General features: G+C 40.0%; 1 protein-coding gene across 1 annotated transcript in view; it reads right to left on the bottom strand.

Moving 5' to 3' along the window:
* Positions 1–790: 790 nt before the first annotated feature.
* The window catches only part of LOC103614926 (ras GTPase-activating-like protein IQGAP2), a 17,366-nt gene continuing 4,748 nt past the window's right edge, over positions 791–13,408 (bottom strand). The window contains exons 5-16 of the mRNA XM_008632927.2: positions 10,420–10,503; positions 9,665–9,736; positions 9,444–9,513; positions 8,939–9,147; positions 8,092–8,241; positions 7,148–7,311; positions 6,293–6,517; positions 5,550–5,690; positions 5,118–5,202; positions 3,422–3,654; positions 1,390–1,522; positions 791–1,246 (exon numbers count right to left, since the gene is read on the bottom strand). Coding sequence (XP_008631149.2) covers positions 1,205–1,246; positions 1,390–1,522; positions 3,422–3,654; positions 5,118–5,202; positions 5,550–5,690; positions 6,293–6,517; positions 7,148–7,311; positions 8,092–8,241; positions 8,939–9,147; positions 9,444–9,513; positions 9,665–9,736; positions 10,420–10,503 — 1,608 coding nt within the window. The 3' untranslated portion in view covers positions 791–1,204. The remainder of the gene's footprint in view (positions 1,247–1,389; positions 1,523–3,421; positions 3,655–5,117; positions 5,203–5,549; positions 5,691–6,292; positions 6,518–7,147; positions 7,312–8,091; positions 8,242–8,938; positions 9,148–9,443; positions 9,514–9,664; positions 9,737–10,419; positions 10,504–13,408) is intronic.

The following is a 13,408-nucleotide window of genomic DNA, read 5'->3' as shown; positions in this document are numbered from 1 at the left end:
TGTGAATGAAATCATCATCCAGAAAAAGGTTTCTTGGTATCTTTATACTTGAAAATAAATCTGGAAACTAAAAGTTGAAAAACACAGACCAGGCATGATTGGGATTATGGAGGACCTTCCCAAGGCCAGGAAGCACCCTAGATTCTGGGCTAGAGTTTAAGGTTGCCCTTGCTGAAAAACAACAGCCTTGCTGTTGCTCCTCCAGGAATTGTCTCTGGAGTCCTAAATGTCACGGCTGAGCGAAGATTTGCAATTAGGACTAACAAAGTCCTAATCATCACAGAATAAAGGGTGCTAATCCCAAGCAGATCATTTTGGTGCTTCATCCTTAAACATGCAAAGGAATAAAGACAGTGTTGGTGGTCCACAGAAAGATACCTGTTTTCTGTATATCCATTCCAGTAGCTTACAACGTCAGTGATACCTTTCAGAAAGGACTGTATTTTCTAAGTGAGGAACCAGCTCTGCAGCAACCACTGCACCTAACAGATATGCTATGCCAGTCATTAGACTCACTAAAAGGAGTACTTGATCAGGACTAATGTTCACAAACAACTGCTGGTCATTAAAATGCAGGTGTAGGTCCATTCATAATTTAGAATAACAGGCACAAAGACAAGCCAGAATGTATGTTTTTAGCAGATTAGGTTATTTGTTTTGATTTGAATAAAACTGCCTTATAGTGTGGTCTGCTGTGAGTTGGGTGTTCTACCTTTTCCATAGTGTATCTGGCAGTATTTGTGAGAGGTTCTTTGTGGGCTTTTTTTCTTAATGGGGGAATGTTCTTGTGGGTTTTTTTTTTTCACTTGGGTGGGGGGACACACAGGGGACATATTGCAAGCGAGGAAACAGATAGTGATATCCCAGTTTCAGGAGGAACATGTGGTAAACATTTAACTTACACTGCATTGAGTCATACTTCAGACTGCAGTTATTCTGTTCTTTACCCACACTAAGAACAGGCATGATAGCACAGCTTCATTTTTTCTAAATCAGATGTTTGCATCTGCTTCCAAGAAGTCACGTGACAGAATGCCAGAGCCACAATACACAGTTTCTATTCCCAGAGTCAAAGGCTCTCCTTCAAATTGCTTTCACTTTTTTACCCATGACAGAAAATTGTTTCAAAGTTAGAAATGTCACACGAGACTAGAACATAAATGTTCTTTCCCCTCATCAGAAAGTGTTATGTACTAATTGTTATTCAAGATGATGCTTTTGCATGGAAACAGTATTTGCCTTTTTCCTGGGGAAAAAAAAAAATCTAATATTTAACTTCAGAACATTTCAGAGATGAAGAAATTACTTCAAAAGTAAGAAAGAAAACTAAGCTTTTCCCAGAGAATGTTAGCTGCAAATATTTGATAATCTCTGGTTTCATTGACTTACTGAATGTGTATTAATAATTTCTTCAATGGAGATATATATGACAGGCTTGCTAAGGGTCACCATATCAGAGTATTCATCAATATTGAATTTCTCCTCTGGTTCAGGAACATCACATGCTGCTTGAAAAAAATTCCTAAGAGAAAATGAGAAAGACTTCAATAATTGTCCCTTATAAATTCACTTTATTTAGCCTGTATAAAAGAGTCACAGTCAAGTCTTTGACATGCATTATATTTCTCTTATAACCTGCAATCTACCCTCAATGTTTCAAAGACCCTTTTGAAGGTGATATGTAAATATGAATGATGAAGTGTTCTCTTTCCTGGGTAGCTGGTGGTAGACTGTTTTAAAGGGGTTGGGTTGTTTTCCCCTCGTTATTAACTTGGTAAATTTTAAGGACTTAGAGAAATATCTGTTTAATGCTCTAGAAGTTACAAAAAGATTTCCCTCTGATTTTATGAAGGCACTTTGTAGTATGAGGTATGCCAAGAAGGAATTGATTTGAAATAGCTGCACAAAATTCCCATTTGTCCCACAAATGTTTACGTTGCTGTTAGGCAGAAAATGAGCTGCTCAAAATGACAGAAAATGCAGTATTGTTTAAAAATATAAGAATCCTGAGAGGAAAAAATGCAGAGTGTGGTTGAAGTGTTACTTCAGTATGACGAGCATGTACACGGACTACCGAGACCTGCTTCGCAAAATGATGTCTCTCCAAGCTACTGACTTCTTCAGGAATGTGCACAGACAACTGAGAACCAGCAGAGTCCTCCAGTCAGAGAACCACTTTTGTTTTCCAAAGTGAGAGGACCTGAAATGGGGCAGCTGGGAAAAACAGGGTTTTGGATGAACCCTATGGATTTGCTCCAGGAGCCATGTTGTGCCAGCCCTGTGGTGTTGAAAACTATACATGTTTCAGGTTCACAGCACATTTAAAGTATTAGAAAAGAATAATTGGAAAAAAACCCCAAAACCAAACCCAAAAAGAAAAAAGGGGAAGAGTTGTGATTCTTCACTTTGGAGAGGAAAAGCTGGGGACTACAAATCAAATTGACAAATTCCTGCACAAGTTCATAAGTGCAGAGTAAAAGAACTAGGCAGGCTCAGTAGCTTTTAGCGTAGCTAATATTGCTAATATTGTTCTGAAAGGGAACAGGCAGCTAAGGGCAGCCACCATTGCTGTCTAAGAAGGGTTTAGTTGAAGTACAGAGCACAGGCATACAGATATTTAAGTTAGCTTAATTAGGAGAGGGATTCTTCCTTTTGTAGCGATCAAGGGCCAACTAGAGTAGCGCTCTTTTTTTAGCATTTGTTATTCTTATTATAACACTTTCTTCCCTATAGCTTCTTCATGTTTTGGTCATTCCCTTAACTACTTCATTAAAATTACTAAGTTTAATTATCTCTGTATCCATGGTTGATCTCTCAAGGAAACCCATTATATGAATAGTGCATTTGCTTTCATGAAGGGCAGACACTAAAGACAGAAATTCTGAGTGCAAGTTTGTTGCAAAACTCAACAATACAACAAAGTAATAGCAGTCACCCCCAAAAATGGGCAATAACCCCAAAAAACTTGTCTGAGAATGTAGCAAACATGCAGTTTCCTACGACTGCATGACAAAAGAATGAAATCTGTATAGAATCTCTCAGCAAAGATGAGAGAATAAAAACCTGCAACTTTTTCCTGACTAACAATGTTTTTTCTTCAGACAAAATGTTCAGCTGTCCTCCCAAATAAAAGCAGACATTGTTTCTGCTAGATAATGAGTTACCTCAGTCTGTTCTCAATCTGTGTTTGCAGTAAGGAACTGCAACCAAGACAGCAGAGATGATCTCAAATTAATGCACAAGCTAAAATACAACCTGTTACTCCTGCTCCAATTTCCTTGTCAGTGAGCATTTCTCTTTGCCATATAATTCAACATTTTTAACTATGAACAGGAAATTCCTATCAATGAGGAGTCCACCTGCCTTACTTATCCTAGAGGAAAGCACTTATTCTATAGGTATTTGTGAGGGCTTTGCATACCTGAACTTCTGGTAGGTCTGTGAGAGGTAAGTGTTCATAGAGGACAGATGTTCGCTTTCTCCTTCAAAGAGTTTGTTAGAAGCAGCGTGCTGGAGGACTTTTGCCACGCAGCCTAGGTTCCTCCTCTGGTCAGGGTGTATCTGGCCCCCAGCTGTCATATCAATTATATCAAAACCATCAGGAGCAACTATGGCAGGGTTCATGTAGCGATAGTACAGAAGGTTGCCAACAATCTAAAGAAGAAGTTAGAGAAAAAAGTTAAGAGATCTTCCCTTTACATACAGTAATGACACCTTACAAAACATGACCAATCATTTCTACTTCTGAATTAGACCATAAGAACTGGTTCTAGAAGAATCCTCAAGACACACGTTACCTATGGGGCTAGCTGGAAGAACCTGTGGTCTTTTACATTATACTCCTCCTACAACACCTCTGTGAACATCAGTTACAGACTTTTACAACCACATTTCAATTTGGTGCTGGCTGTAGTTCAGCTAATGCAAGGCGTGGAGTTAAACACAAACACAACTCTTCTATATTTTGCAAGGTTCTGCTCCCGAGGCACATTCTCCCAAATGCTGCAGATACTGGCAGCATTTAACGCACTCACTGATAAGGGGACCCCAACTGTTTCCCAATGGGGCTGGACTGCAATGCAGCCTAGAAATCTAGAGAACAGATTTCCCAAAGTGCAGTTTCTATGACAATGGTACAGTAGCTTCTGAAGATGTCAACTTCGAAGAATTCCTGGTCTCAGAAACAGGCAGGACTTTGCTTTCTGCAATTTGCTTTAGCTTATGTGTATGCACATGCAGAACTTCCAAGTTACACATTTAAAGGCTTTCAGGCAGGTGCTCCATTTGCTATCTAAGTTTTTTCATGAGTAATTTTTTAATTTGTATTGCTGGAGTGATGGACAGTGAAGAATAATAGGAAAGTTCTGTTAAAATTAAAACCTTGTACTTTTAGAACCATGTAATTAAATACTGATAAAAGGGTCTTTATTGAAGTGCAAAATAGTCCTAATCTAAGAGCATTGTCAGTCTCTCAGCTGTTTGGATGGGTTATGGAGCAATTCCCCTAAATCCTCTGAGGAGACACTATGGCTTTGGTAGGGTAACGATGGCCACTATGCCAGTACATACTTACCACTCACACCTTATTTTTCAGTCTGTACAAATGCCATTTCTGTAACTTTTACAAGCATCTTAAGTGTAATGTAATCTAAGTGTAGTATAATCTACTCTAAATTTTCTTTTAGAGACCTTTCTCATTGCATTTAAATTACAGTATCTTAACATGTTAACAACTTCAGATAGGGGAGGAAAAAAAAAAAAAGAGGACTACAGTGTTCTCAGTGAAAGAATTGGTGATGACAAGGACCTCAGTATCAACCCAAACCACAGGATGATTCAGACAAACTCCAGCCTTCTAAGTATTTATTATTTCTAAGTTATTATCCAAAACAGGTTGAGCACTCTCTTCCATAAGAATTGCTGAGCACCCAGATTAACATACCTAGATTGTGGCAACAAAATTCCCTTCTCCCTCAGCCCCTTTGCAACTCAATAAGAAGTGCCAAATTCCTTCAATAAATGCTGCTTTCCCACATCCTTAGAATGTTTAGTGTTAATAAAAATCCATTTTGGCATTAAAAGAACAAGCTGCTGGCAGTTTGTGCTCAGAAGTCTACCTTTAGTAGTTCATCTTCTGTTGCATCTGGGAATTTCTCATGGAGTGAGCTCTTCAGAACTTTGGCTATGTATCTCATTCCATAACTACACGTAGAACAGATGAAAAGGGAAAATATTGGAAAATACTTAGATGAAACACAAAACAGTCATTCTAGTCAGCTTAAGCTATTGGCTTTTTGCCCACTCCCTTGAAACTCAAGAATGAGTTGATAATGGAAAACACAAAATGTTTCAAGTACAGGGAGAAATTTGCCAGGCTGCTGAAGTGGGGCAGAGGCAGAGAAACCACTCCCTCTACTGGGGAAGTGATTCGAGAGGCACGTATCACAAGCCTTTGAAAGCATAGAAAGGATTTTAAAGAATCTCCATAACAGAGGTTCAAGTGAACTGCACATGAACTGCTGCTTGGAGAGTCCTAGCTCAGCACTTACGGCATCATATTGAGAGAGGAGAATATGGATGTGAGAACTTTGTCAGTTACTGCTCGCAAACTCTGAATAGATGATTCCAGTTTACTGACAACTTCTGTGTGTGTCAATGCTTGTTCCGTGGTCACATCATATGGGAGTTTGCTGCAAAGCAAAAAAATAGACATTAAACCAAGTGAAATACATTTGAGGATAAAATACTTTATTTTTTTCTTCATAAGGGCCATCAGTGAGCAAAAGTCCAACAAATACAACTGAATCTGGGTTTTGTTACTAGAAGTCTCAGATGCTTTGGCTTCCTTTTTTGGGGGTAAGTAGTTTGCTTAGTTGGGAGTGCACATGCTATCATGTACCTTCCCTTAATTACAAAAGGAGTATACAAATATAAGGAATGCATCTCCACATCCCCATCCCAGCATAGCTCCTCAAAAGCCTGGGACACTACTAACATGCTGGTAGTAAAAAACTTGAGAAAAAGACTAAGTTATTCCATGGCATAGTCTATTACACTTACAAAGATTAAGTAATTGACTTTGGAAGGTCATGACAAGGAAAGTGATCCTTTCGTTGTTCAGAACAAGTCAAAGCACCTGTTTTTCAAGCATCCCTCCCCAAAATCTCTCTGCTGGAGGAAGAGTGAGAAGGGGTGCATGGACACAAGTACAATTTCTCAGAGGAAGAATAGGAAAGCAGAACTGAGGTATTCCCCATGTGTGTGGCACAGTAAGTCCAGCTTCCTCACTCACCTGGCCTCACCAGTCTGCATTTCTAGCTGGTTTACCCATGACTTGTAAACATCTACAGGACTAGTGTTGATTATGAGAGACTTGTCCTCCATGATTTCCTTCACCACCGGGGCCAGGAGCTGGCGCAGAGTGTTCTGTCCCCGAGCGCCTCGACTGAAGCTGACAACCATCTTAATGACAGTGGGGTTTCCAGTAACAATATCCTGAATCTGGTCTACTTTCGAGCTGTATCAGAAACAGAAGAGTTCTGATTTATATATGCAGTTATCCATATTTTCAAATCCCACACTTTTAAAATTACCCTATTTCTATGTTGAAACCTCTTTATATAGTCTATTTCTTAAGGCTTTTATATAAAACAAGGTGATATATAAAAACTACCACCTGAATTGTGCACGTCTTATAGTAATGTCCTGGAACATAGCATAGTCAGTGGCAGCTAATATATACCTGATTCAGACCCAAATACCTGTTCAGCCAGTATCTATTAAGGGCATAAAATAACATTTCATTATTTCAGGATAAACCACCAATCTTCACTTATACAACATAAAATTACATAAAGAAGGATAATACTTCCTCTACCCTTACATACTCAAGCACAAACCAAGAAGCCCTAGCATCTTTTTACAAGCAATTTTTTCGTAGACAAATATGTTCCACCATAGAAAGATAATTTTTTTCCTGAATTAGCAATCACTTGAGTTTAACACCCAGAAAACAAAGTTCTCTTGTAATAAAATTATGTGTGTAATTTTATGGTAAAGATTAACCACCAGTTTCTTTTAGGCACAAAGCATTCATTGAACTGTCTGAAACACAAACTAGCTAAATCCTTTCTGTGAGTGCACATACGTTATCTCCTCTTCTAGAGCAGTTTTGAAGAGTTTGAGAAGCAGGTATTCTTCCCGTTGATTGGAGGCATAATTGTATAGAGTGAAGATGACTGTATCCATAAACTTCGTTGATTTGTTTTGTGGCATCTGGAAAATCAGCTTTGCCAGGTATGTGGGATTAGTCTACAAAGCAAACAAATGACATGCATGCTGTTGTCCAGGACAAGCTCCCCCACTTGGAGGGCAGCTCTCTACATTTGTTCTTGCCTAAAGCACTTATGGTGACTTCCATATCTGTCACTTTTGCACGCAGGTTTTACTTTTCTCCAAATCCTAGTACATAAGGAACACGGAATACTGCACAATCTGTGAGAAGCACCATTAAGGATTTTATTTGCAGTCTCTGCATAGTACCTCTCTGCATCTGATGACAATGAGAATTTACCAAATGACAATGGCTATCTACCAAGAAAACTTTGCATACTACATGTCTGCTTTGGAGAGCGGCTGCCCTGGGAGGATCTAAAATTCTTCTAGAAAAATGTCAGTGAGGTGAGATAAAAATAGCATAAGAACAGATACAGTATATTCTGTGAACTGCATTGCAGACCACTTCCCTTCCACCATGTATAATGCATGGTATTAGTAACTGACAGTAATTTACATGGACTAAAAGATATATGGACATAAACATTTCTCTTCCGCTTCAGTACAGACTGAAGTATACTCAAGCAAAAGCCAGTCATATTTGCTGCACACTTTAAAAACAACAAGGATTTTCTCAGTTACAGGAAAGATTAGAAATTAACCATAGTGCCTGTTGCAGTCTGCATGTTATTTAGAAATATTTTCATATACTCATTTTCATATACTACAATCATTAAAACAAAATAAGCAGTACAGTATATTTTTAGTTTTTCTTTAAAAATTTGCTGCCATGTTAATTTTTGCATTAAAAGTTACCTGTAGGAGGTAGAATAAGTGTTGATAAGCCTCCAATTTTTTTCTTCTCTCTTTACTCAAACCTTTGATGCCCTGTTTGTCAACCATTACCATCTCCTCCAGTTGACTTTTGCTCTTTTTGTTAAGTTTCTTACTGTGCAGTACCACATCCTGCAGAAAAGCAATCAAAAATCTGGATTACATATTCATAAAACAGGAAAAATTAACATTTTCCCAATCATGTTAAACACAGTATTACTCCAAGGGCCTTAATTAGCAACTTTGTAAATTTTGCTGCTCTATTCACTACCCAGTTTTTTAACATTTTTATCTTTCACCAGTATGGGTTGCCAACAGTGACTATATGGAACCTGATCTCCTACACAGACTCATTCATGATTAATTAACATTGAACAACCTGTTCCATATGATCAGAAGTCTACTCTAATTTAATACAGAAAAGATGTGAAAGATTTTAAATCTGCCAAGTAGTTACTATTGTCCACAACAATAGTGTCCAGCACAAGAAAACACAGTGATGTACAACTCAGGACAACAGAACAACAGCTAGCACAAGGTAGAAACATGCAAAGATACTGCTTAATTTACCAGGAGTACTTTGACTAACTGAGGGTGACTGAGCACTAGCACAGGTTGCTCAGGTTGTGCAGTCTCCACTGTTGGAGAGAATCATCCATCTGGACATGGTCCTGGGCAACCTGTTCTGGGTTGTGCAGGGGGTTTGGACCAGATGAGTATGCCCGAATATCCTGCCAGCCTCAGCTGTGATTGTGTAACCCTCAGTTCCCTCAACATGGGCAAGTGCTCAGTGCATGCTACCAAGGGGGCCTGAACGGAGCCTGCTGACCTGAAGAGTGATTCTGTTTTTCACCAGCAATCCAATCTTTATATCCATTAAGTTCAAATCCTTCTCCAGCTGTTGATTGGATCGAATTTTTGTAACCACTTCTTCCCTTAACCTTGTTACTTCCAGTTCTTCTTGAAAGTCTAAGTCACTTTGGTCCAAGAGGTAGGCAAATTTGTGCAGAACAGTCAAGGGTGGATTTTCAGCACCAACTACAATTGAAGAAAACAGGCCTGTTAGTTGACGTAATACCGAAAGCCCTCAGGAAACTGATCACTAAGCAGAAAATTTGAAGTTTATGCCAGTTACCAATATTTTTGTCATGCATTAAAAGTACAGCTATGCAAAATGGTTTCATCTATAGAACAGCTGTTTTACAAACACTTGCACCCTCTTTTGAAGTTAAATAAGAGACTGAGAATTCCCATGTAAAACTTATAAAATAAAACGACTAAACACAGTAACATACTTGTCCCCAAATGTACAACATGCAACTGTTACTACTTACTTAGTGTTCTGTAGTCCTCCCTGGCCTTGTTTGCTCTAAGAAATGCTTGTATCTTCACAATTTGGTCATTCTGAAAGGTTAGGCAAAAGAATCTAGTTATGACACACTTCTGCTCAGAGACATACTGCAAAACTTGCACCCTCTTTTCTGTTTCCCAAAACTGCTCCTGCATACTACCCTACTTCAATGCTTCGTGTTCAAAATGGAGAAAAATTACTTACATGATCCTTGAAGTATTGCAGACGTTTCCTGTAAGCTCTCCTCGCTAGCCACATTTTGACCCATGACTGAATCTGAAAATTAAATAAAATTTTTAAAAAACTTAAGGGACACTGCACAAACTTTTGTGTGTGTCTTTTACATTTACTTTTGAATGTCTACTTCTGCAGGCATGCTGTTCTCGTGTGCTCAGGGCCATAGATGATTGTACTACCAGGCTCCTACTGGACAGTGACCAGATAAACGAGTTCGCACTAAATCACTTAATCAAGCTGAGTTCAAGTTTCTACCATCTGTGTGTAGCATTATCTTTGGAAATAATTTCTACCTTCAGGTCTCAGGACTCAATTCTAAACCAGTATCCCTCAGAAACAGGAGATTCTGTCACAATATTCCATCCATGATCTACAATCTAATTGTGATATAACAGTCCCATTAGCATCTCAGAACAGTGAGCGCTTTTCAGAGAGAGATTTGACAGCTTTTAAGGAAGTAATACACTGTCATCCCAAATGTGTTCTAGTTTAGTATTGAAAAGGGGAATGTAAGGAAATCTCTATCAAGAGCCCCTCAAATTCTGCAAAGCCTGTTCCAAGTCAAACACAGCTTTCAAGAAGCAATTTGCTTAAGCTATCAATTAAACAACTTCCAATGCCACACAGATTTCTGGAAACCCTCCAACTTGTGCTCCTAGTCTCTGATTCCCAGGTGGTGATAGACTATGTCAAGGGATTAAACATACTTGGGGGGTTCTTACCTTAACAATAGCAGCAACATTACCTCGAAGCACCTTTAATCTGTCAACATAGCTTTTCCTTTGTTTGAATCCTTTCCAGAAAGCCTATTTTAGAGAAGGCAGGAAACCATTATCCCTAATAAGAAACTAATATTTATTAAATCTATGTAACACACTAAAATAATTGTTTATTTTGTTGAAAAAAACTGCCATTGTGATTAAGAGAAAACTAAGCTTGCTTCTGTATTTTTAAGGTGTCCTAATACATTTCATGTTAATTTTGACCAATCTCAGCACACTTTTTTGTCCAATGCTATTTCCTTCACTCTCCTGAAGTCATCTTTATACTCTTATCAGCAATCCACCCACATACTTGGCATCCCAGTCACTGGCTTCATCCCACATAAGTGACTTCCAGCTCTTGCCCATTACTCGGCCTCACCTCCCATCTCTGGAACAGTGATGGAGTGCCTCAATCTGGAAACCATCTCTATGCGCATGGATAACATGATGATGATCAGGAATAATCAGTATGGGTTCACTACAGTAGTGTTTGACCAACCTGATTACCTTCTACAATGAAACAACTGCTTGGATGGATGAGGGGAAAGCAGTGGATATTGTCTACTTGACTTCAGCAAGGATTTCACCACTGTCTCTCACAACATCCTCATAGACAACTCAGGGATGTGGGCTGGATGAGTGGACAGTGAGGTGGGTCGAGAAATGGCTGAACAACAAATCCCAGAAGGTCAAATTCAGTGGCACAGGGTCTGGTTGCAGGCCTATCCCTAGTGGTGTCTCCCAAGGTTCAATGCTTAACCGTTCAACTTGTTCATCCATGACTTGGATGAAGGGACAGGACAGATGTCTCCTCAGCAAATTCACTGAGGACACAAAGCTGAGAGGGGTGGCCAATACCCTGGAGTGCTCAGAAGGGCCTTGGTGTGTTGGAGAGATGGGCAGAGACGAACCTTCTGAAATTCAGCAAAGGCAAATGCCAGGTCCTGCACCTGGGGAGGAACAAGCCCAGGCACCAGCACAGGTTGGGGCTGACCTGCTGGGGGGCAGCTCTGCAGAGAAGGACCTGCAGGTCCTGGTGGACACCAAGCTGTCCATGAGCCAGCAGAGTGTCCTGGTGCCCAAGGAGGCCAATGGTATCCTGGGGGGCATTAGGAAGGGCATTGCCAGCAGGTCATGGAAGGCGATCCTGCCCCTGTACTCAGCCCTGGTGAGGCCTAACCTGGATGCTGTGTCCAGTTCTGGGCTCCTCAGGACAAGAGAGACATGGAACTCCTGGAATGGGTCCAGTAGAGGCTACAAAGATGATGAAGGGACTGGAACATCTATTTTAGGAGGAAAGGCTGAGGGAGCTGGACTTACTCAGCCTTAAGAAGACAAGACAGAGGGGACCTCATCAATATCTATCAGTACCTGAAGGGAGAGTATCAAGAGGATGGACCAGGCTCTTCTCAGTGGTGCTGAGCAATAGGACAAGATGCAATGGGCAGAAACTGATGCACATGAAATTCCACCTGAATATGGGGGAAGAACTTCTTTATGGGCGGGTGACCAAGCACTGGAACAGATTGACCAGAGAGGTTGTGGAGCCTTTGGGGATATTCCAGAACCATCTGGATGCAATCCTGTGCCATGTGCTGTGGGATGACCCTGCTTGAAAAATGAGGTTGGACCAGATGACCTGCTGTGGTCCCTACCAGCCCTACACATTCTGTCACACTGTTCCATCCAAAAGTTATCCCTTACCTAGCTGGACCCACATTGTTCTTGCCCTGGCCTCTTTTCCAAGTTTCTAATCTTCCAGAGCCACTCAGGATTATCTTGTACCACAGATGACAACCTCCCAATTCCCTCTGTTTGCTAGTTCAGAAACAAACACTTGTCAAGGAAGCCAGCAACAGGCATAACAGACACTTTTACTGCTGCTTTTGCCTGTCATCTCTATCCAGACCGTGACACCAGCCTTGTCCTCTACTTGTTGTCTTTCCACAAGTAATTTCTACTTTAATGCCAATAGAAAGAAAACAGAAGAACTTTATTTACTTACATTTCTCCATATTTTGAACCTGTTCACACAGACTTTGAATTTCTCAAAGTACAATTCTTTACTGGGCTCAGGCACGATGCTGGAAAATGAAAAGTCAATCCCAATAACTACTAGTGGTAAAGCTATATGTCATAATGAATCATTAGATATAGGTACTGCAGATTAAAAAAAATCACATGTATTTTTTTCTTTTCTTTTCTTTTGTGAGTGGGTAGTGGAATAAATTGCTCCTATAAGGAGCTGGCTATTTCACCACTTAAAACCAGTATGCATGCCTCTGTCAGTGTTTGCACACTCAGCAGAACGTTTCCTTTGTACACCTTTTGGAGTACAGTGAACTGGAAATATCCAAGAAATACTGCCAGAGAACCCCAGGGCAGCTGCCGCTCCCTGTCCAGCTATAACTTCATGGAACAGAAACAAACCACTTCCAACTAGGGATAGTCTAGAAAGGAATGTTTTGTAAGTCATGCTTTGCCAAGGAATTTTTGCTTCGATGCTTAACAAATATCTTCTGGTCTTGTACTGTGCATAGCTACGCACATCACAAAAAATCTGAGCACGTCAGAACAAAGCCAGGGCTGTGTACGAGCTTTTCCCAACTAACTTACACTAGAGGTGGATACGATCCATTCTTTTAAAATTGGATATTTGCTGTATGAAAGCACATATTTGCAGATGTAGAATTTTAAACTGCTGCTAAGGAAAACAAGGAGGCAGACCTGCTTGAGAATTTTATCAGTGGTAGCACAATCAGATTTTCATTAGCAAGCCACAGCTGCTCTCGATTGTAATCTGCTGTAACTTGCCCAACAATGTTCTGTTAAGAGATCATAGAAAAAGGTCATTTAAAGGACAAAACCATCCTGAAATTTGGACTGTGTTCTCTCCATCTCTGCACTTTATGTTCACCCTACTAAAATCCCTCTGATTTGCCCCTAG

This window comes from Corvus brachyrhynchos, unplaced genomic scaffold (genome assembly GCF_000691975.1).
Source record: "Corvus brachyrhynchos isolate BGI_N302 unplaced genomic scaffold, ASM69197v1 scaffold1175, whole genome shotgun sequence".
Lineage (NCBI taxonomy): Eukaryota > Metazoa > Chordata > Aves > Passeriformes > Corvidae > Corvus > Corvus brachyrhynchos.
The sequence above is the reverse complement of the archived record's forward strand: the minus strand, read 5'-3'. Positions and strand labels throughout refer to the sequence as shown.